The 24,520-nt window shown below is 35.6% G+C and overlaps 1 protein-coding gene across 4 annotated transcripts in view; it reads right to left on the bottom strand.

The window, feature by feature from the left end:
* Positions 1 to 24,520, bottom strand: part of ZCWPW2 (zinc finger CW-type and PWWP domain containing 2) — a 148,612-nt gene that overhangs the window by 33,755 nt on the left and 90,337 nt on the right. For all 4 annotated transcript variants that reach the window (XM_048216061.2, XM_057316114.1, XM_048216060.2 and 1 more), the window contains exon 6: positions 20,823 to 20,869. In XM_048216061.2, the coding sequence (XP_048072018.1) occupies positions 20,823 to 20,869 (47 nt within the window). The remainder of the gene's footprint in view (positions 1 to 20,822; positions 20,870 to 24,520) is intronic.

Below are 24,520 nucleotides of genomic sequence, written 5' to 3'. Positions count from 1 at the left end.
TGTGCATACCTAGAATCTCAGCCATAAAATATATAAAGCAAAAAACAGAAAAGAATCACAAGTAGAAACTGATAAATCTACAGTTCAAATAAGATATTTTAATTTACTTCTCATACAAAAATGATAAAGCAAAATAATTAGCACAGAAACAGGAGCGTTCAACACACAAATAATAAGTTTACTCCAATAAACACATATTGAACCTGGCACTGAATAATTAAGGAATACATATAGTTTTCAATCCTGAAACATTTACAAATTTGACCACCTACTAGGTCACAAAGGAAGCCTCAAAATATTAAAGTAACCTCTCTGTTTTACAGACCACAGACACTGGCTAAAATGCAATAAAATAAGAAATCAAAACCCAAAAGATAGCTGAATAAAATCTGTAATCAATTCATAGATGTAGAAGACTTACATACTCCCATGAACCTACCCATGGTAAGGGCTATGATCTACGTCATTTAGATCAGAATTATTGTCCCACACTTTAGTTTTGGTATACGTGACTTATCTTCCCACCAGGTAATACATTTGTCTCCATGCCATACCTTGCATGCCATAGGTGCACATGATGTGCTTGTGGAATAAACGAATGAATAATATTCAGAGAAAGATATAATAAAAACAAATATCACAAGAAAAAACAGTGCCAGTGTTACTGTCCTTTCTGTACTGTCGTGGTTGTTGATTGAAGCATTTAACAAATTCATACAGTTTGCCCTCATCTCCTAAGATAGAACCTCAATGCAACTTTCACTTCAACGTTTGTTAGCTTCTTTTATTTGTCTTTTCAATTTAACCTGCTAAAGTGAGCAGTTTCTTAGCCCATTTTGTCTAAATCTTTCACAGTTACACTAATCTTAATAAAACTGATCTTGAATCAAGCATCCACACTGCAAGGGTGGGAACAATTTTTTTAATATATATGAAATGTTTAGCAGCTAGCAGAGTGCCATTCACATTGTATGTTCAAAAGCATTAACTATGATGAGATGAAGGTTGAATTTAATAACTCTCAAAGCATTATTAAACAGCTTAAATACCTTAATAACCATTCAAAAGAAGTCTGTATGAAACACTCAGGGAATTCATATTATTATGATGCTAAAAAATAAGTGGTTTTTTTTTGTGTGTGTGTAATCTTCAACCACAAAGTAATATTCAAATATTTTTTCCAGCCTTGTTTCATATATATATATATATATGTGTGTGTGATACACACACACACACACATATATATATATAAGTAAATAAGGTAAAATAAGGTAAAAAAGCATATGGAAATATTATTGTCTAAATCATGTTCTACATCTCCAAAGACAATGTAGAGCTATTATTTCTACCTTGTTATTAAGGATCAGCTTAAATTATGTGCATATTTGAGTATAAAGTGAAAGGGTTGCTACAAGGGGAAATAAGATTAAAGTAACAGAGTACAAACTATTTCACAGGTATTAATAGAAAGAAATACTGTTAAATAGCTACCATAAATCAGGGAGATGTCTGTTAGAGATAATAAATTCCTTTCTACTTTGTTAAATATTCCATAGCAGTCAAAATGAACTAGTCAGTATTGCCAAATGCCCTGTACTTTCCCGCTCCAAGCCTTGATAAAATATGCTATGACGGAGAAGAGCACTGAATTTGGAATGACGGGATCATGATTTGAATTTAATCCCTAGTACTTACTAGCTGTATCATTCTGGTAAATCACTGACCACTGGAATATCTAGCAAGAGCCTGGAATAAAGTAGACACTTAATAAGTATTTTCTGACTAAATGACATTCTGTATTTCGGGACCCTCTTTTATAACTACTGCTAAAACGGTAACTACCTCAAAGCATTTGGGGGTGAGATGAAATTAAGTAACATCCTAGAAGGTATCTAACAGCACTCCACAATTAGTCAACGTTCAATCGTTGTTTAACCTGTTATACTAGTCCACTGGGCTAGTGTCAGAATTCTATTCTTTTTCCTTAGAGCATATGACAGAACTTGGTACTTTGGTATGATTGGACTTATGGTATTCCATTAGTTTTCCAAGGCTGTCATAACAAATTAACATAAACTTGGTAAAGCATCAGAAATTTACTTACTTATAGTTTTGTAGGATAGAAGTCTGTCTCTTATGGACAGACTCTTAAGGATACTTGTCATTGGATGAGGGCCCAACTAATCCGGGATGATCTCATATCAAAATCCTTACCTAATTTAATTACATCTGCAAAGATCCTTAATTCCAAATAAGGTCATTCCTGGAGAATGTATTTTCTGGGGCTACTATTCAACCCACAAGTAGATACTATAATCTTTATCTATTTCATCCCTTCCACTTCTCTTCCTGTGTTGCAGCTGATTCTCCTATGTTGTCAGCCTCGTGCTATTCAGAGTCAGGGCCACCATGTGCAGAATTAGCAACACCTGAGAGTCTGTCAGACATGCGAAATCTCAGGCCCATGCTAGGCTTACCCAATCAAAAACTCAGGGAGTGGGGCCCAGAAATCCATATTTAAATAGGTTCTTCAAACCAGAGTTTTCTAGGCGTTGGCCTAGCCCACACGTATCCATACAAATATAATGCTATATACTGTCATTGATTTTAAAGAAACAAAGCAAACAAAACAATTATTATTTAATGATAATTAGGACTGCTGACTGGAATGGCAAATGGTAGAATTGCCTTTAATTGCCAAAGACAGATAATCCGTAAGAATTGTGTTTACATTAGATTTATATAATCTTCATAAAGTGACTTGATGTTGCCCCTACCCTTAAGTCACTATTTATCTAAATGAAAATCATTTTATTTTCAAGAAGAACAACTTTGTTAGCTGTGTTAAATCCGAGGGCATAAAATTTTGATTGAGCATTTTATGCTCATAGAAGACATAAATATATTTTGTAACCTTCCATTGAGAGTAATTGTCAGTCAATGATCACTAAAGAGCTGCCTACTTAGACAAAATCTCCAAACGTGAATCTGTGCCTCGAATAATATACACAAACTCCTTGTCAAAAGTTATCATATAGAAGGAAAAGCCAATATTCTCATTTCCCTTTGGAAAAATCTGCTGGGAAAATATGCTTGGAATAAGGATGAAAACTAGTTTTATGCAGCATTGTAAATGATGGTTATTACTTAATCTGAGTATCTGGAGAGTACAAATAATAAAGTTAAGTCTTCGGGCCTAGCTAATGATTGTTTTCACTCTTCTTTGAAAAGGGGGAAAATTAATCATTTTCTAGCCCTATTTTAAACAAAACTTTAACAGAGAATAGAAATCTAGTGCTTCTTACATAAATGTCACTCAATTACCACATGCTCCAGTCCAGTCGCTCTTAGTAGGGCTCAGTGTTCTTGCGAGATTTAGACAATATCAAAGATCAGTCCCTGGCAATATGACTTATCAATATCCTGCTGTCCCCTTCACTATCTTTAGCCATGTGTAAGTTCTCACTGAAGCACTGTGGATTTCTCTGCTTTGAGGGGCTTAGCAGAGAAAACACTGGAGTGTGTATTCAAGCAGTGAGCTGAGACAGAGGAGAGTATTTTCCCTAAAAATAGAAGTTGACCGCTAGACCACCTTAAGTAGAAGGCATGAAAGACTTTCTATTAACACCTCCCAATTCTGGCTAAGGATACAAGTAACAGCACACTTCAAGAAATTCTATGATTAGCTACTTTACTGATAATTTTTAAAGTCTTGGACTTAATTTTTTTTTAATGGTCTTTGACTATCTATACCAGAGATAAAACATATAAAATCAGAAGGTTTTTTTTTTTAATAGGACAGGTTTCTCTCGTATCTATAAAGAGATTAAGCATACTAAAAGCTAATGGAAACAGGGTGTCCAGGGAGTAGAGACCTGCACGAAAAGCAGAATTTATGTCACACTTGTTTATCTGATTGAATGGTACCAGTAAATTAGATTACTTGACCTCTATTTGGAGACTCTAAAAATCCACGTCTGTTGCAAACAATTCCTGTTTGCACATAGTTTTTCCTAAAGTCACTGGGTATTTTAGCAAGAGGAGAACATAGGGTTTCTAAGGAAGACTTCCTAGAAGTGACATACAGGTCTACCTTGGAGATATTACAGGTTCAGTTCCAGACCACTGCAACAAAGTGAATATTGCTATAAAATGAGTCAAATGGATTTTTTGGTTTCCCAGTGCATAAAAAAATTATGTTTATACTATCCTATAGTCTATTAACTGTGCAAAGCATTATGTGTATAAAAACAAAGTATATACCTTAATTTAAAAAGTTTATTGCTGAAAATATGCTAACCATCGTCTGAGTTTTCAGCAAGTCCTAGTCTTTTTCCTGGTGGAGGGTTTTGCCTCGATGTGGGTGGCTGCTGACCGATCAGGGTAGTGATTGCTGAAGGCTGAAGTGGCTGTGGCAATTTCTTAAAATAAGGCAACAGTGAAATCTGCTACATCAATTGATTCTTCCTTTCACAAACAATTTCTCTGTAGTACGTGATGCTGTTTGAAGGCATTTTGCCCATAATAGTGCTTTCAAAATTGGAGTCAATCCTTTCAAACCCTGCCACTACTTTATCAACGAAGTTTGTTATATTCTAGATCCTTTGTTGTCATTTCAACAATCTTCACAGCACCTGCACCAGGAGTAGATTCCATCTTAAGAAACCACTTTCTTTGCTCACCCTTAAGCAGCAACTCCTCATCCATTCAAGTTTTATCAGGAGATTGCAGCAATTCTGGCCCATCTTCAGGCTCTACTTCTAATTCTAGTTCTCTTGCTATTTCTACCATATCTGCAGTTACTTCCCCCACTGAAGTCTTGAATAACTCAATGTCATCCATGAGGGTTGGAATCCATTTCTTCAAAATTCCTGTTAAGCTGATATTTTGACCTCTTCCCATGAATCACAAATGTTCTTAATGACATCTAGAATGGTGAATCTTTTCAGAAGATTTTCAATTTACTTTTGCCCAGATCCACCAGAGGAGTCACTCTCTATGGCAACCATAGCCATTTGATATGTATTTCTTAAATAATTAGACTTGAAAGTTGAATTACTCCTTGATCCATGGGCTGCAGAACGGATGTTGAATTAGCAGGTACGAAATCAACATTACTCTCATTGTACAGCTCCATCGTAGCTCTTGGGCAACTATGTGCAGTGTCGATGAGCAGTAATATTTTGAAAGGAATCATTTTCTTCTGAGTGGTAGGTCTCAATAGGGGGCTTAAAATATTCAGTAAAACATGTTGTAAATAGAGTGTCATCCAGGCTTTGTTGTTCCATTTATAGAGCACAGGCAAAATAGATAATTTAGCATAATTCTTAAGGGCCCTAGGATTTTGGATGGGTAAGCCAGCACTGGCTTCAACTTAAAGTCACCAGGTGCATTAGCCTCTAACAAGAGAGTCAGCCTACTCTGTGAAGCTTTGAAGCCAGGCATTGACTTCTCCTCTGAAGCTATGAGAGTCCTAGATGGCGTCTTCTTTCAAAGTAAGGCTATTTCATCTACAGTGAAGAACAGTTGTTTAATGGAGCCACATTCATAAATTATGTTAGCTAGATCTTCTGGATAACTTGTTGTGGCTTCTCCATCAACACTTAACTGCTTTACCTTACACTTCTATAAAGACAACTTCTTTCCTTCAACCTTATGAACCAATCTCTGCTAGTTTCAAATTTTTCTTCTACAGCTCCCTCACCTCTCTCAGCCTTCGCAGAATTGAAGACACATTTCTCCTCTATCCCCCAAGCTCCTCCCACTCCTACTGCCCTCCTTATAAGAATGACAAGGAGATCGATCTGGCTAAAGTCAGATCCGTGGACTGAAAGTCAAGGCAAAGAAAGGGTTAAGCAAACTTAAGTCCCAAAGAAAACTTTTTTCTTTTAACATTTAAAAGAGCAGGGGTGCCTGGCTGGCTCAGTTGGAAGAGCATGTGACCCCTGATCTTGGGGCAAGGCTGGCTCAGTTGGAAGAGCATGTGACCCTTGATCTTGGGGCCATGAGTTTGAGCACCATGTCGGGTATGGAGATTACTTAAATAAAACTTAAAAAATAAATAAATAAAATTTAAAGAGCAAATATAATCATCCACACCAGAAAACAGGTACTCTGAGTCAAGGGATCTTTGCTTGCCCTCATAAATGGCATATAAAAAGCTTTGTCTAGCCAAGATTAATCCATTTTGTCTAATTTTAGTATTCTACTGCTAATAGTTATCCTATAGAATTCCTATAGATTGTAATTCAAGATAAAAGAAGTAAAGCTTGCAACCTAATTAGCATCTTTTGTTACTAAATTACTGAAGAGTATTATGTTAAAAATCACTCCCCCAGGGGCCCTTGGCTGGCTCAGTCAATGGAGCATGCAACTCATGATCTCAGGGTTGTGAGTTCAAGCCCCACATTGCGTGTAGAGGTTACTTAAAAACAGATTCTTAAAAAAAAAAAAATCACTTCCCTGGGAATCTGTTTCACAACATTCCTTGTAGTGGTGCAGTTCCCGCCATGTTTTGAGCACAGGGTAACTGAAATTAGTATGAAACTAACTTTTTTTCTTTTTAAAGATTTTATTTATTTATTTGACAGAGATAGAGACAGCCAGCGAGAGAGGGAACACAAGCAGGGGGAGTGGGAGAGGAAGAAGGAGGCTCATAGCAGAGGAGCCTGATGTGGGGCTCCATCCCATAACGCCGGGATCCCGCCCTGAGCCGAAGGCAGACGCTTAACCGCTGTGCCACCCAGGCGCCCCTGAGACTAACTTTCTATGTTATGATTTCCATTGATGATTTAAAGTGATAAATGGATAATTTTCTCTATATATTAATATATATTTCTGTGTATTTTAAAAATGCAAATGCACAACAAAATAGTGCAATTACATTTTAAAATTCAGATTTGGGGTGATGAAAATATTCTCTATTTTGATCAGGGGTGGTAGTTACATGAGTGTATACATTTAAGAAAAACTCATGGAACGCTATACTTAAGATCTTGCCCAGTGTTTAAATTTTACCTCAATAAAAAAATTAAATTAAGAAAAAGGTAAGTCAAATGAGAGAAAACTATAGTAACTAACAGTATTGAAAATGGCAAAATGGTGATAGAATACCCGAGTGATTCAAGTTTGGGGAACACTGGCCTATGGAAAGGTGAATGTTGCCCGCAGAGTAGAATCCAAAAGGAACCTAAATGAGTTTTGAATTCTGACTTTGACTCTTCCCAAGGGGTTCCCCTGCTTACTATTCTTTTCAGAGATTTCTCTCTGCCTGGGGCTAGAAGCCAGCAGTAGGGATCTATTATAATATTTATCTTCGGGGAAGGGTGCATATAAAGCTAGTGAATCATGTGAGCTGCGGTACATGAATTCCATATTAATAGCAAGCTTATTAACACAAATATTTAGACATCTAGTCATAAAATGTAAGCAACTTATCCTGTGACCCAGCTAATGAAAATTTCCTGCTTATTATGAAGAATTTTTGCAATAATTTTAGGAAAAAATACTTTTTCATCAGAAAATATAATAGACTAATTTCCTCATACATAAATGTATAAATCAAGACAGTGATCATTAATTTTGTCTTTCAAAGTGTTACAAGTTAAACTCTCGGCATTAATAAAAGTGAAGTGTTAGGAAAAAAGATATCCATACATACACACATAATTTCTGTATATAAGCCAAAAAAATTAGAAAACATAATGACAAAGAGATCCTTTTCCAATTAGTAACAGTATCTGAGATAGTCTTAATTAGAAATATGTAAAATTCTACATTAAAAAAACTAAAGAGAAATGAATAGAGAGACAAGTTGTGTTTCTATATGGATGTATTTAATATTATAAACATATAATTTCTCCCTAAATTAACACATAGATTTTTTACAATACCGATCATCTCAACAGAATTTTTCTTGGGACCTCAGTATATAATTCTAAAGTTCATTTGTTTGCAGTTAAAACTATTTAAATTGTGCCTTTATTTGGGTTTCTACAGGAAAGGCAAGGTAGGGTCGGGTGAACAGTTCAGGATTGGCTGGTGTAAATAATTCTGAAGGGCTCTGGCCTACAGGAATGGTTTCCAGTAGCCTGATACTCAATTCTGGGATAATTTAGGAAAATGGAAATATTGGCTTGGTATTTCAGAATCTGGTTAGAAGACAGTTGAGGGATAAGGGTTTGGGACTCGTTGATTTGCATATAAAAGATGTACCTTTTGCTACCTGTAAGGGGCAGTCCTTCCCCAGCCACAAAGGTTTTTTAAAATGTCAAAACATCATAGGATACAGGAAAGACATACACATGTTATACATATATATACACACACACACATATATATGTATACAAAGACACAATACAATCTGAAAAAGTCAACAGACAAGAACTATGAAAACAATTTTAAAAAATTATACTAATGAAGGATCACAAATCCACACATTAAAGAAAAGATAAACAATAACTAAAGCAATTTGAAATTTCTTTTAAGACCAGATAGATAAATAGATATAGAAGTAGGTATTTTGACATATTAAATGTCATACGTTACATGATGAAGATGGCATATTATACCTCATAAAGAAGATAAAATATAGTAAAGAAGGGAAACATTACTTGTTAGTCAATAAATGGTATTGGAATAACTGGCAGCATAGGGGAGGAAAAACGTGTTTTTCCTCTACCCTTTTAAGTTCTCAGTGGGGGCCCCCATAACAAAAAAAGAGATTAACGAGACAAAAGCATACAGATTAAGGGGCACCCGGGTGGCTCAGTCAGTTGAGCGTCCAACTCTTGATTTCAGCTCAGGTGATGATCTCAGGATCCTGGGATCGAGCCCCTACTCGGGCTCCATGCTCAGTGGGGGGTTTGCTTGAGGGTTCTCTCTCCTTCTCTTTTTGCCCCTCCCTCTGCTCACGCACTCTCTCTCTCTAAGTAAATAAATCTTGAAAAAAACCAAGTCACAACAACAAAAAACATACAGATTTACTTACTTTAAGTTTTATGTGACATGGCAGCCTTCATTAAGGACATGAACACCCAAAGAAGTAGTTAAACCTGAGTTTTTAAGCTAGGTTTAAAGAGTAGAAGTTCATGGGGAAATGTGATGATATGAAAGGGTAGGAGCTAAGTGCAGTAAACTGTGGAAATGGCAAGGCTTACTCCCTCAGATTCTTCTCAGGCTCCCTCTACCTTCAGAGATAAGAAAGCTCCTTTCCTCCCACTGTAAGGATGACTTCTTCCATGAGGCTTTTATAACCTGCTCCAGGGAAAGTCAGAAAATTCTTCCTGTACCTGCCATTTCACAGATTCTTTCAGTTTGAAATATTCAATATACCAAGATGCCATGTGTGGGGTAGCATGTCCTGAACCCCATCTTAGTAAGCTGCATAAAGTTTTTATAGCCTATCCTTGTATCTCATATAAAAACAAATCCATATTCCCATAATAATAGCTAACATTTATGGAATGTTTTCTGTTCTAAGCACTGTGTTATGTGGTTTACACAATTGTCAGAGCCATCTTATTTTGCAATACTTCCATTCTTCCCACTTAACAGGAGATTGAGAGTTTACAGAGTTAAGTAGCTAACTGAAGATCACCCTGCTAGTAGGTGACAGAGCCAGGATTCATACCTCAACAGTTTACCTCTAGATGTTCTTCTTACTCACCACTGCATTATTATCTATGAGGAAGTCTATGCTAAGTAATAAATAAAAAATCTCAGAAATGGAGATGTGACCATATACAAATATTTAACCTCCCTATTTCCAGAAAAAAAATAATGGAAAAGCAAGCAATATGTTGGGAAAAGCATATACTGAAATGATGACAAAAAATGAGTATCTTCATTACTAGCATATAAAATGTTCATACAAATTTGCAAAAAAAATATTAAGAACTCAATTTATTACCTCAAGACAAAGAAATGCAACTTAAAACAGCAAAGTATGATGTACACTAGCGACAACATCTTTACGTGATAACATCTGTCGATGACTGTGGCATTTGCGTGCACTGCTGGTGAGAGTGAACAACCCGACCTGTTCCTATTACTGTCCCAGGAATCCTTCTACTGGGAGTTTTTGGAAGGAAACCAAACATGTGGTGGGAAAGGAAGCAATATTCATGGAGATTTTCATCAAAGTGTGATCAACAGCAATAGAAGAAAGGGTAAATGAATCACAAAATATTTTGTTTTAATGAAAGGGCAGTCTTTTAAGCTTGTCACAAAAGCTCTAAAATCCTAAAAGAAAAAGAAGTTTTACTATATAAGTACAGCAAAAGAACTACAAAAAAGGAAAACTGAGAAAATGTTTGCAGCATATTAACAAAATATTAACAATCAATACTAAACAGAGCACCTACAATCCAATAAAAAAAAATGAGAGAGAGAGAGAGAGAAGGCAGCCTATGGAAGAAACAGGCAAGGACATAAATAGGCAGCTTTCAGAAGAAATACAATGTCCAATAAATACATTAAGAAATGCTCCACCTTGGGGCGCCTGGGTGGCTCAGTCAAATGTCTGCCTTTGGCTCAGGTCATGATCCTGAGTTTTTGGGATGGAGCTTTGCATCGGGCTTCCTGCTTCTCCCTCTCCTGCTGCTGCCCCTGCTTGTGCGTGCTCTCTCTCTCTCTCTCAAATAAACAAATAAAATCTTTAAAAAAAGAACTGTTCAACCTCATTAAAGTAAAAAAAAAAAATAGGTAGCAGCAAATGAAAATAACAATGTTATTTTACATCTCCTTTTAAATATTGGCAAATATGTAAAGATTAGTGCTATCTAAAGCTAGCAAGAGAGTAGGAAAAGCACTGGTAGGAGTACTCAGATATAGCTGTTTTGAAGGGAATCTGCCAATACTTGACTGGAATTTTTAACTTTTATTTTGAAATAATTTCAGATTTACAAAAATTGGCATATATAGCTCAAAAGAGTTCTCATATATTCTTCATCCAGCCTCCCCGAATGTTAACATTACACATAATCATAGTACAATTATCAAAACAAGAAATTAACATTGCTACAAAACCATTAAGCGAATAAAGACCTAATTCAAATTTGATCAGTTTTCCCATTGCTGTCCGTTTTCTGTTTCAGGACCCAAACTAGGATCTTACATTACATTTGGTTGTTACACCTCCTTAGTTTCCCTCAATATGTAACAATTTTTCAGTCTTTCCTTATATATAACCAGATTTTAAATACTCACATCCTTTACCCCAGCAATTTCACTTATAGGAATTATTCTGTTGAAAGTTTTGCACAAATGTGCAAAAGTTATAAGGATGGTTATTTCCAGATTTTGAAATAGTGAAATGTTATAGGTGGGATAACAAGAGGGAAGAAAATGACTTGAACTTTCCATTTTACACACTTTCGTAACCCTTGGTATTTTTTCCTTAGCATGTATTACATAAATTTATAAGAAAAATAAAATGAAACAAATTATAAAGAAAAAAGACTGGTGATGGCTAGAGTTGGCAAGTTAAGGCAGTCTAGACATTCCCTTACACTAGTAACAGGATTGTAATTCGTACAATAATGTTGGGGGATTTTTTGGATGAGAGATGTTTAGCAATTTGGCAAAATTTAAAATGTGCTTACTCTTTGACTCAGCAAGTCCTCTTCTAGCAATTTTTAGTGTAGAAATATTTACAGAAACATTTAAAGAGATTTATGTACAATGATGTTGCTGCATTTTTATTTATAATCTTGCTAATCCAGAATCAACCTAAATGGCCAGCAGTGTTCAATAAATGAAGAAACTCTATAAAAAGATATGCTGTGCAAATAGATTAGATCTAGTAGACCTCTGACTTGAGAAGATGCCCACAATATACTACTGAATGAAAAAAGTAATGTTTAATTCATTCCATTTATGTTAATAAAGTATATATACTTTATACATATAAATATTATATTTTGTTTATCCATAAACATTTATTTGCACATATAATAATACATTTATACATGCATAAAGTATATGAAACTAGTAACAGTGTTTTTTTTTCAGAACTGAAATTATAGCTGGGAAAGAATTTGTATCTGCTCTTTTTTGTTTTCTCACAATGCTACTTCACTAATTAAAAAAAAAAAAAACTTTTTTTTTTTTTAAAGATTTTATTTATTTATTTGACAGAGATAGAGACAGCCAGTGAGAGAGGGAACACAAGCAGGGGGAGTGGGAGAGGAAGAAGCAGGCTCATAGCAGAGGAGCCTGATGTGGGGCTCGATCCCAGAACGCCGGGATCACGCCCTGAGCCGAAGGCAGACGCTTAACCGCTGTGCCACCCAGGCGCCCCCAAAACAACTCTTAAAAGCAGTAAGAACCATAAAACAACATGAAAAGATTTGTGATATAATACATAAATGAAAACATTAACAGCACATTACTCAATGATTAAAACTATGCAAATAAAAATGTATATAGAAATAACTGTAAACAAATGCATAAAATTAATTAAAAATTTTTAATCAAGGGGATGGATTTTTGATGATTTAAAAAATTCTGTCCTCCTTGGGGCGCCTGGGTGGCACAGCGGTTAAGCGTCTGCCTTCGGCTCAGGGCGTGATCCCGGCGTTATGGGATGGAGCCCCACATCAGGCTCCTCCGCTATGAGCCTGCTTCTTCCTCTCCCACTCCCCCTGCTTGTGTTCCCTCCCTTGCTGGCTGTCTCTATCTCTGTCAAATAAATAAATAAAATCTTTAAAAAAAATTCTGTCCTCCAAATATGTTATATATTACTTTGAAAAAACTAAATGATGATTAAAATATGGGACTTACTTTTAAAGAGACTTTTACATAATCTTATCTAATAGAACTATGATGCTATGGTTAAGTCTGAAATTTTAAATATTCTTAAATCCTTCCTATTTCTTAGAAATTAGAAAAGGAGAAATTAGAAAAGTACTAGGCATTTATTAAATAAGCACCTATTAAAATACAGTAAACTCTATGCTATTATAATTGCTTTTCATATTATCTTTATAACAATCATACAAGGTAATTATTATGGTTCCCAAATCAGATTAAACCAATGAGGCTCATAGACGTTAACTTGCCTAAGGTCACGGAACTAAGTAGCAGAACTAGCCCCCCTTGAAGGCAGATCTGGCTCATTCAGAAGTTTCTATTCTTTCCACCACAATAGGCTATTTCCTGAATATTTTTTATATCCAAACATCTCTCAGAATCTGTAACAGGCAATACCATCAGCTACTCCACCCATTTCCTTTTATTCTTTCATTTCATTATTTCTAGGGCCAACTGACCCAGATATTCACTCTGGTCTGCACAAGTTCTTTGACATTCTGAAATTACTTACTGGGCTGTTATAAATATTTCATGGAATATTAGAGCAGAAAGGGACTTAGAGACAATCTAGATCTTCCCCTTCCTTTTTTTTAAGTAGTACTCAGATTAGTGAGGCTTCCTCTACTCTTTCATTCAGCCTGCTCCACTGGGCAGAGTGGTGGTCAGGTGAAAAGGTGTGTGTACTTAATACTATTTGCCTCTATCTTAAGGGGTAGCCACATGCAGCTGAAAAGCTAAAAGAAGGGACCTATGGGAATGACAGAGGCACTTAGAGCTCTTCTACTTGACCCAAGAAGCACCATTCCTAGTAGGCACTTAGCAATGGTATTCAAGGTGGCAACATTCCTCATCTTGGTTCAAAGAGGCGGCAGCACCTGCCAGTGCAACTCAGCACAGGCCAACACGGAATGCAGACAACTTATTCCTCAAGGTCCTTCCATGCTTCAAGGGAGGCAGGTGACACTAGTTAGCTTTGATCTATCAAGCCCATGTGAGGAATTTATCCTATAAAAATAATGGCATCAGTATTGAAAGATATGTACAAGGAGGTTTATGAAAGCACTGCATGTAGCAATATCAAACCACACCCGCGACTTGAAAACTCCCATGCATTCATCAATATAGGGCTGATTGACTAACTATGATATATCTGCTACCGTATGCTCTGTGGAGGGTTAAAAACAGATCTGTATCTGCTGGCCTAAGTAGTTAAATCTATAGAATAACATATAATCACATCTCATTGTTGTAAAAACAAGACAATCACAAAACACTCATACATGTAGGTATACACATTTGTTTACATATGTATAAATAAATAAAATAGACTGCCAAGATTTGCAACCCAGGATAAGGAGCTGTACAGCCAATTACTTTATTTTTTTTTCATTCATCTCTGTATTGAATTTTTGGCAGTGATGAACATCCCTATGACTATTTTCTTCATTCAGGAACCAGAGACAACACTGACTCTCTAACATAACTGTTGCTGAATCAAATGAAGTAACATGTGTATGTCTGGTCTTAGCGGGCCCTTAATAATAATAATAATAATAATAATAATAATAATAATAATAATAATTCTTATTATTATTACCTTTTGCTTTCACACCAACAGGTTCCTCTTGTCCACATATAGAGTTCCATATAAAACAGTTCTATCTTTAAAAAATACTATCTTCAGGGGTGCCTGGGGGAACTCCACCAAGTAAGCATCTGACTCTTGGTTTCGGCTCAGGTCATAATTTCAGGGTCATGAGACTGAGCCCCACGTTGGGATCCGAGCTCAGTACGGAGTCTGCTCAGGATTCTCTCTCTCCCTCTCCCTCTGCCCCTCTGCCCACTTGCACTCTCACTTCCTCTAAAATAAATAAAATCTTTATTTAAAAAACATAGTATCTTCAATATCCATAGATCTAAAATGTATAGAAAAATAAAAACTACTTTATTAGGTGAAATTAGCACTCAAACTCTAATAGGACTAGCTTGCTAATACTTTAATAAGAACTAAGGAAAACTAATATTAAATAAAAGTACCTAAGGAGCACTGTGCGGCTATGGTGAATTCTTTAACTTCTCTAACTGTAAATGATCTCCTTTGTAAGGTGATGATGATGATGTCTGTCAGGCCTTATTCCCAAGCATCTGAAGTGAAAGACAGTGTTTGTGGAAATGCTTTGTAATCTGAAAGTACTGCATTAATGAAGAATTGTTTTAAAGCTGGGATTGTGCCTGTTCATAAGGATGAAGTTCATGATTATTGAAGAGTCGAATATACAAAGTGATTCAGCTACTTAAAAAGATACTAAAAAGTGATTTGGTATCTCAAAGATAGTAAAGGGATTTAAAAAGCCAAAGAAATGTTAAAAGAAGCTGTGGTATTATGGACCATCAGAACTGGAACCCGACCCTGGCTCTGCCTCTCCTGTTAATCACTTAGTAACCCTGCGAGAGGTTTCTTTGTAAGAACAACTTTGATATTACCTATTTCCCACTGGTATTTAAGGGTCACACAAGGCAATCTATCTCAGTATTTCTTAGCTCTATCAGACGTAACCACTCCCTTTTATAAGAACTATTTTGAAACATACCATTCTCTATTTTTTTTTAAGATTTTATTTATTTATTTAACAGAGAGAGACCGCCAGCGAGAGAGGGAACACAAGCAGGGGGAGTGGGAGAGGAAGAAGCAGGCTCCCAGCAGAAGAGCCTGATGTGGAGCTGGATCCCATAACGCCAGGATCATGCCCTGAGCCGAAGGCAGACGCTCAATGACTGAGCCACCCAGGAGCCCCCCATTCTCTATTCTTAAATGAAAGTCTTAGACCACTAACTGTAACCCCAGTATCTAAACTGATCCAGTTAGAAGCTGCATTCCCCTCCTTCCTTTTGCCACTGGGTGTAGCCATATCACTAAATTTTGCCAGTGGGATGTCAGAGAAATGACACGTGCAGCTTCAAGTTCACGTTTTCTTGTTCAGCTAATTGTCTGCACTCCTTTTCCACTTTATCTCTTTTCATGGGCCAGATATGATAGTGACATCAACTTTTGACCATATAGATTACGACCACACCCTGGGGCTGGCATAACAATAAAACAGAAAAAACTTGGGAGTCTAAATGATCTTGTGGGGCAAAGACTCCTCCCACCCTGAATCATTGGCTCACCTTTGGTCAAGTATACAATAAAGAGAGAGATAAACTTCTACCTTGTATGACTCCCTGTAATTTGGAGTCTCCTTGTTATAGCAACTGTAGCCCATAACATAATTAATATATCTGACTACATGAATAATTTCAAAATATTATAACTTTAATATAAAAGAGAAATAAAATATATTTATAATACAATAAAAATGCATTTCTATATGTGTATGCTTGAGAACAACTACATTTGAAGACAAAATCAGTAAGGTAGATGCCAGTCATCCCTATTATGAATAAATAAGTTTGGATAAAGTCAATCTATACAGGATCTATAGAAAAATGTACCAACACAAGTAGTGGTGGACATAAGAACAGAAACTACTTTTTTTTTTAACTTAATATAACTTTATTGTAGACATACTTCATTCATTCTTTTTAATAAAAGATTCTATTTATTTATTTGAGAGAGAGAGAGAGAGAGAGCAAGACAGAGCATGGTGGGGGGAGGGGCAAAGGGAGAGGGAAAACAGACTCCCTGCTGAGCAGGGAGCCGAACGCGGGACTCGATCTCAGGACCCTGAGATTGTGACCTGAGCCGAAGGCAGATGCTTAACTGACTGAGACACCCAGGGTCCCCATACTTTATTCATTCTTATATTATTATTACTAATTTACATATCTGACTTCTCTTCTAGACTGTAGGAAATTATCTGCGTTTCTTTTTTTTATGTATTTAAAATTTAGGTAGCTAACACACAGTGCAATATTGGTTTCAGGAGTAGAATTCAGTGATTCATCACTTACAACACCCAGCGCTCATCATAACAAGTGCCCTCCTAATACCCTTCATCCATCTGCCCATCCTGCACCCACCTCCCTCCATCAATCCTCAGTTTGTTCTCTATCGTTAAGAATCTTCTATTGGGGCATCAGGGTGGCTCAGATGGTTGGGCATCTTCCTTTGGCTCAGGTCATGATCCCAGCTTCCTGGGATGGAGCCCCACATCAAGCTCCTGTCTCTGCAGGGAGTCTGCTTCTCCATCTCCCTCTACCTCTCCCCCTGGTCATGCTCTCTCTCTGTATCTCTCTGTCTCAAGTAAATAAATAAAATCCTTAAAAAAAAAGAGTCTTCTATTGCTTGAGTCCCTCTCTCCTTTTTTTTCTTTTCCCCTTTCCATATGTTTATCTGTTTTCTTTCTTAAGTTCCACATATGAGTGAGATCATATGGTATTTGTCTTTTTCTGACTGACTTATTTCACTTAGCATAATACACTCTAGCTCCATCCATGTCATTGCAAATGGCAAGATTTCATCCTTTTTGATAGCTGAGTAATATGCCACGGTGTGTGTGTATACATACATAAATATATATATTTTTATGAATTTTTATGATTTTGAATGAATATCTTTATTCATTCATCAGTTGATGGACATTTGGGCTCCTTCATAATTTGGCTATTGTTGATAATGCTGCCATAAACATCAGGGTGCACGTATTCCTTCAAATCTGTATTTTTGTATCCTTTGGGTAAACACCTAGTAGTGCAATTGCCAGATGGTAGGGTAGTTCTGTTTTTAACATTTTGAAGAATCTCCATGCTATTCTCCAAAGTGGGTCCACCAGTTTGCATTCCCAACAACACAAGAAACAACAGGTGTTGGCGAGGGTGTGAAACTACTTTTAAGTTAAGTAGTAATGGATGAGACATTTTATATAATGAAAGAAAAGAAACTAATCTCAATTGAAAGAGAGATAATATTCCAAAATAAATTATAGATTGCCCAAGCATAGAAAATGTAAAGTATTATATTCTCCCAAAAGAGTTTGGCAAAATAATTCCCTATAGAGGAAATAATTCTCTGTGTGCTATGACATGAGATGACCTAGTAACGAAATATCACAGAAATCCCATAACACTTCAGGGCCACATTCAGTCTCTAGTACTTGAAAAGAACTTGACCATAATGCAATATGTGAGGAAAAATGTCTTTTTTTTTTTTTAAGATTTTATTTATTTATTTAGAGAGAGACAGAAAAAGAGAGAGTGCAAGCTGGAAGAGGAGCAGAGGGAGAGAGAGAATCTCAAGCAGACTCCATGTTGAGTGTGGAGGCTGACGCGGGGCTCAACCTCATGATCCTGAGATCATGATGTGAGCTGAAATCAAGAGTTGGACACCCCATCGACTGAGCCACCCAGGTGCCCCGAGGACGACTATCTTGATAATAAATTAGAAAAAGAAGCAATAATATCTTCTATTATATCTTATGTAATAAAGAATTTTAAGGTAGACTTTGGGGACAGTATCAGAGTAAGATTGGAAAATAACAGGCTATCTAAAAATAATTTCAATATGTAATATTTGTAATAGGTTTCTTAGCATTATTCTAAAGTGTTCACAAATATATAAGGGTAGCAATATCATGAAATATTTCTAAATGTTTATTTTTTATAATTCAAAGAGATCAATACATTTCACTTATCTGTCAATTTAGTAATATTTGATTTTAAGACTGTTAAAAGTCATCTCAAATTTCCTGTTTCAGATTTGTAAATGTTTTCCATGGTATCTCAGTAATTGCACTTCTGCTCTTTATGGCTAAATACGTAGTTAAATATGTTACAATATGTTGAGTAGAAAATAAGTAAATTATTCAGTAATTTTGAGAACAGTGTATTTATTTCATTTCAGTTTCCTGCTCTATAATAAGCCTTCGAAATTCCTTGGCTTTTTGTCTAAAATATTATATTTCAGTATTATTTTGTATTAAATCACTACACAATCACGGTTGACCCTTGAACAACACAGGTTTGGACTGCATAGGTCCACTTACACACAGATTTCTTACAGTACAGAATTGTATATGTACATTCTCTTCCTTATGATTTTAACATTTCCTTTTCTCTAGCTTACTTTATTGTAAGAATACAGTATATATATAATACATATAACATACAAAATATGTGTTAATCAACTGTTTACATTTTTATTATGGCTTTCGGTTGACAATAGCTTACTAGTAGTTAAGTTTTAGGGGAGCCAAATGTTATACATGAGTTGTTGACTGTAGTGGTCAGTGCCCCAACCCTGTGTTGTTCAAGGGTCAACTGTATATCTGTAGTTTGTTGAGTCTAGCAGCACATTCGAAAATCATGACAGATGCTGGACAATTTTGTGATACGGTTTTGTTCCATGCATTGCTAGATACCTAGTTTCCTTAACTATACCCCCAAAAATGCCCTGTATTCCCCCAAACTACTGTAGCCCAAGACACTTCCACAAATTCCTAACACACTCCGAGACACATAGTGCAGTGTCTCTTAAATTATGTGTTTAAGGACCAGTTTTGCCCCCAGTACATCCAAGACCTATACTTCTATACAATTAAAAATAAGTTACTAAGAAAAAAGTGAAATAGAAAATAAACACAAAATATAAGTTCCATTTTATCATTACAGTCAACAGACAAAAATGACTCTGTCAAATTACTATACAAGTTTCTAAATGGTTCCTGTCATTTTTTGCTTTTGTCTCATTACAGACCAATAATAAATAGTTCACAGACTAGCTCTGGTCCACGGACCACACTTTAAATAGCACTGTCCTAGAGACAGTAGTACCACAGTCATTGAAAATCACTGGTAAAAATAAAGCAATATATAGAAATGTTAGTTATTATTACCTTTATCATTTTTGATTCTAACTATCCTTTAGCAGAGATTAAAATAAACAATTCCACGCACATTAACAATCCTGCACTATCTCACATGTTCCTTTCTAAACGGTCAGACACACACAAGTACTATTTCCTTTCTTTTTAAAAGGCAACCTTGTCTTCTATGATATGGAATTCCTTTCTGCAAAAGGTACAACAACATTATTTAGCCAGTGAAAAGTACAGAATACTTTTACAAGTCAGAAAGCAAAAGGGTAAAACAAAATCAGATTTTAAAAGGACTCATGATAAAAATAAATAAATAATACAAAAATAAAAGGACTCATGACATATACATACTCAGAATACAAAAATGATGCTTACCCCGTGGCCTATTCATCTATAGGTTTGTGACCAACATTTTTTCCATTCTGCCGGGTTACACTCAACCTTCCCTGGGTCCACCCTGCCCCAACCCCACCATTCAACACAGGAAATACTAGAGGGATAGGCTCTCCTTTCAATCACAATTCTTTTTCATATGGCATCAATATACTATTTGTCTAAAAGAATTTGATTTAAACATTGGGTCTTTCTCTTTTTAAGTACTGTCCTGTTAAGAATACTGTCACTTGAGGAAAATGTCAAGGTTCATCCTATCCCAATCATAGTCTTGACAATAAGTAGTTAAACAACTCCCTGCATACAATATACAGAATGACATGTTAAATTTTTAAAATTCTTTTAAAATGCTATTGACTGCACAAATTTTATTTAAAAGATTCTAGGTTTAGATCGATATAAATGGCTGATATTATTCTCAATTTCAAGGTAAAGTCCATATTAAGCTGTGGATTTTAATTATTTAAATTTTCCACGAGATTGCACACATTCTAATAACATGGTACACAAAAAATATTTTAGTATATGAAAGTACATACGTGAAATACAATGTAAATAAAAGCAATTGCTAACTTGTTAACTTTATATTTCTGATAATTCTATAACACTGATATAAGTAATCATAAATATTAAATTTCTAGTGTCAACCTAAATAAGGAAAAATATACTCAACCAACATCTAGAAGAAAAAACTAATTATATGTCATTTTGCTTTTAAATATTAATTCAATTTTCTTTTAAAAATAGCTTTAATCAAACGGAATTTGAAGTCTGCATATTTTATATAATGAAACATGATCTTACCCTTTTCTTGGCTACCACAGCAACTTTGCCATCTGCTTTGGATTTATCTGTAAGATAATAAAGTATGGCTGCTTCAAAAAAATGCCTACACTCCTGTTTAAATAAGTGCAATGTTATACAATTAGAATTTTCTACTTTTTCATACTGTAATACGTGTTTTTAATGGTTCTTTTGATCAAAATGCCAACAAACTCAACTTCCCAGAGTTGAGTAGAACAAAATAATCCAAAATAATAGCATTAGGGATTGATACACTTATCTGACAAACCTCCACCCTTAAATCTAGTTGGTTGGATGTTCTCGAGTTAGAATATAGTGTGTCTTATTCTAGGGTCTGGTCAGCTTATGTACTCTGAAGTATATAGGATCTGGAATGAAATCCTCGAGACCTCTACTTGAACATCTACTCCATGCCAGATACGGGATAAAGACTTTACATAGACAATATCTTATTGAAACTTCATGATAATCTTGCAAAGTATGTAGTGCATCCCCATTTTACAGCTGAGAAAGTTGAGGCTAAATACCATGTCTGAGGCCAAGCAGTGGGGCCAGACCCATCTGACGGCAGGTCTCTATTATGTCTGCTGCCTCCATGTGGGACACTTAAGCAACACTCAACACAAAAGAGGACTACAGCCAAACAGAATACAGAAAATTATTTTAAGATATTATTTTGATTTATGCAAACCTGTGTGTGAATTAGTAAAAATTATTGGCAATAATAATTAATAATTGGATTTTTAATGGATTCAATGTAGAATTCCAACTAAATGAATTGTACATAAATACTTACTCATACATTTGTTTTATTAACCTTAATATTATGGTAATGAAAAACAAACAGAGCTATGGACATTAGTATTAAGGTTTTAGGACTACATCTAACATTAAAGAAAAACACACAGAAATTAAACTTATCAATATGCAACTATAATTCACAACGAACATGTAAAACTAACAAAAAGAATAAACATCCATGAATATAAGAGTGAATAAATGTTTGCTATCTAAAAGCAAATTTTGCAGTAAGAAACAAATTATTGGCATAAAACACAGAAATTCAGAGAAGCAGGTTATTATATTTATACCTATAATTAGTTGGCCCCATGTAAACTGCCCTCTTTCCTATGTTCAGCTGTGTGCGTGGAATCCCTTCTTCTGGAATACCCTTTTTCTCCCCACTGATGAATATACAAGACCATCTACCATCACAGATGATTCCTCCACCTTGGGGAAATAACCACCTCTGTTGCAAAACCAGTCCAGTCATCCCAGGACACAGAACTTTCTTCCTTGTATTATGGTTACTTCTATATATGTCTAAGCACTCTGCAAGACTAGAATGTGCCTTAAAGGCAGGGACCATGTTTTATATGCAGTAGTTGCTCAATATTTTTTTATAATTAAAAATGTACATGTATTTTATTCAAAATCTTATATGGATCTTAAATATACATTTTTACCTGAAAAATTAATATAATTTATTAGTTAAAATATATATAATGTTTACATGGTATAAGGTACTATACTAGACAGTGTAAGATATAAAACACTGTGTATGTTCTCAGGCCTTTAGTTTCTTTATTGATAAACCAGGAATAATGAATTATTACCTTATTGGTATATTGTGAGATTCAAATAATAGAATTTATATAAAGTTCTTAAAACAATGTCTGATAGCGAATAGATTATCAACAATGTTCCTTTCATTTTAGCTAATAAAGACATTCTGGAGATGTGTGTATGTGTATGTGTTTGTGTGTGTGTGTGTGTGTGTGTGTGTGTGAGTGAGAGAGAGAGAGAGAGAGAGAGAGAGAGACAGAAAGATCTAACCTTTGGAATACCAGCAAAAATAGTTTACTGATGATACGTTTTACTACTATATCATCTTGCTAAGTGATTCTATCACTCTACCATTTCAATAATTTTTTTTTTTTAAAGATTTTATTTATTTATTTGACAGAGAGAGAGCCAGCGAGAGAGGGAACACAAGCAGGGGGAGCGGGAGGGGAAGAAGCAGGCTCCCAGCGGAGGAGCCTGATGTGGGGCTCGATCCCGGAACGCCGGGATCACGCCCTGAGCCGAAGGCAGACGCTTAACGACTGCGCCACCCAGGTGCCCCTCAATAATTTGTTTTATGCTTTTTAACATAGTTGGAAATAAACTGATGAGTAATTTAAAAGATTATTGAAAGATTATTGAAATTTCATAATTTATTTCAAATTTATGAAAGGGCCCTGATGATAATTACAAGATAGAATAAATTCTGTTGTATCTAAATTTTTTTTTTCCTTTTTCTTTCAAAGCTCGCTAATAACAATAAAAGTCATGATGAAGTATCAACCTGTATGTGTAGTTAAAACTCATAAAAACGAAACTCAAAAACTAAAACTGGATCCAATGGACCCTCACCATATACTGAGAGTTAATGAAAAAAAAAAAACCAATTACTTATGTTTCTCTTCAACAGATACGTCATTCTTATGTAAAATTTCCAGTAGGGAGACAATTGCGAACAGAAATATCCAAACTGCTGTTCAAGGAACTTTTTATGTTGAAAAGTTGCACAACCATTTCCGAGTGCAACACAGAAGTGTTTTGGGGAGTATCAACAACCACTCTGATTTTCAAAGGGATTTGCCAAAGGGAGAAAGTCTGATGAAATGCTGAGAAACATTATAATCATTAGCAATTTATCTATTAATAACAGTAAGTCCATGTTCAACTTCAGCAACATTAAACACTTTCTAAGAGCTGAATTTTCCCCAGTGAGAAAGGTTTAATTTCCTCCCTTCAGAAATCTCTGCATGTAGGGACCCTCACACAGAGTGAAAAGCAGTTAACAGGAAATGTAGATCTGGGTAATTAAAAGGGCCTTTACTCCACTTGTGGGCTATATCCACATCATAGTTTTTAAAGTGCAAGAGAGGAGCTGCAGGTAGAAAATGAAAATGTTCCAAGTCAGTAGAGGTGGTTATGCCTCATGACTCATAGCAGATGTTAAAAATTTTTTATTTACAAGCATGTTAGAGAGGAGTACAAATATTAACATAAATCAATGGCTTCTTTTTAAAAAAAATATTTTTAAAGCCTGTCCATTCATGGCCTCAGAAAATCTGTCAGTCTATGCTTCTTTAAAGATGACAGCTGAAAGAAAGCATTTTCTTAAAAAGGTAGAGGATAGGTCCAGTTTCCTATCTGGCATGTAAAGAGCTTAGAGGTCATGCTCCATTCTCACAAGTAAAAAGCCAAACAAATTGAAAATCAATAACTCTTCTTAGATCCCTCTGAGAAGTGAGGTCACAGGGCAAACCACTGCCCCCAAATTTGAAGAGACAGGTGAATACAGAGAATCACAACTTCATGGAGCAGAACCCGCCACGGGAACCAGTGCTGGGGGAGGAACACGTGAACTGTAATTGATGAATTGCTGGAGCCTCCATGTGAACAAGCTGAGAGAAAAATTCTAGGGGGACCCAGGCATGTAGGAGGGAAGCACATTTCTGTGAGTTTACCTACAGGAGCTCTATCAGGTTCTCAAGGTGAAGATTGGAGAAAAAGACCTTTGTGCTTCCTCAGTGGGGGGAAAAAAAGTAACCATTTTGAAATATGCCAGGGCATTCAGTTCTAGCAGTTTGCCCTCAAGAGAAATTATTTTGCCAGAGCCTAACCTACTGTGGTTTTTTCAGAGGCGA

This window comes from Ursus arctos, unplaced genomic scaffold, assembly GCF_023065955.2.
Source record: "Ursus arctos isolate Adak ecotype North America unplaced genomic scaffold, UrsArc2.0 scaffold_20, whole genome shotgun sequence".
Classification (NCBI taxonomy): Eukaryota; Metazoa; Chordata; class Mammalia; order Carnivora; family Ursidae; genus Ursus; species Ursus arctos.
The sequence above is the reverse complement of the archived record's forward strand: the minus strand, read 5'-3'. Positions and strand labels throughout refer to the sequence as shown.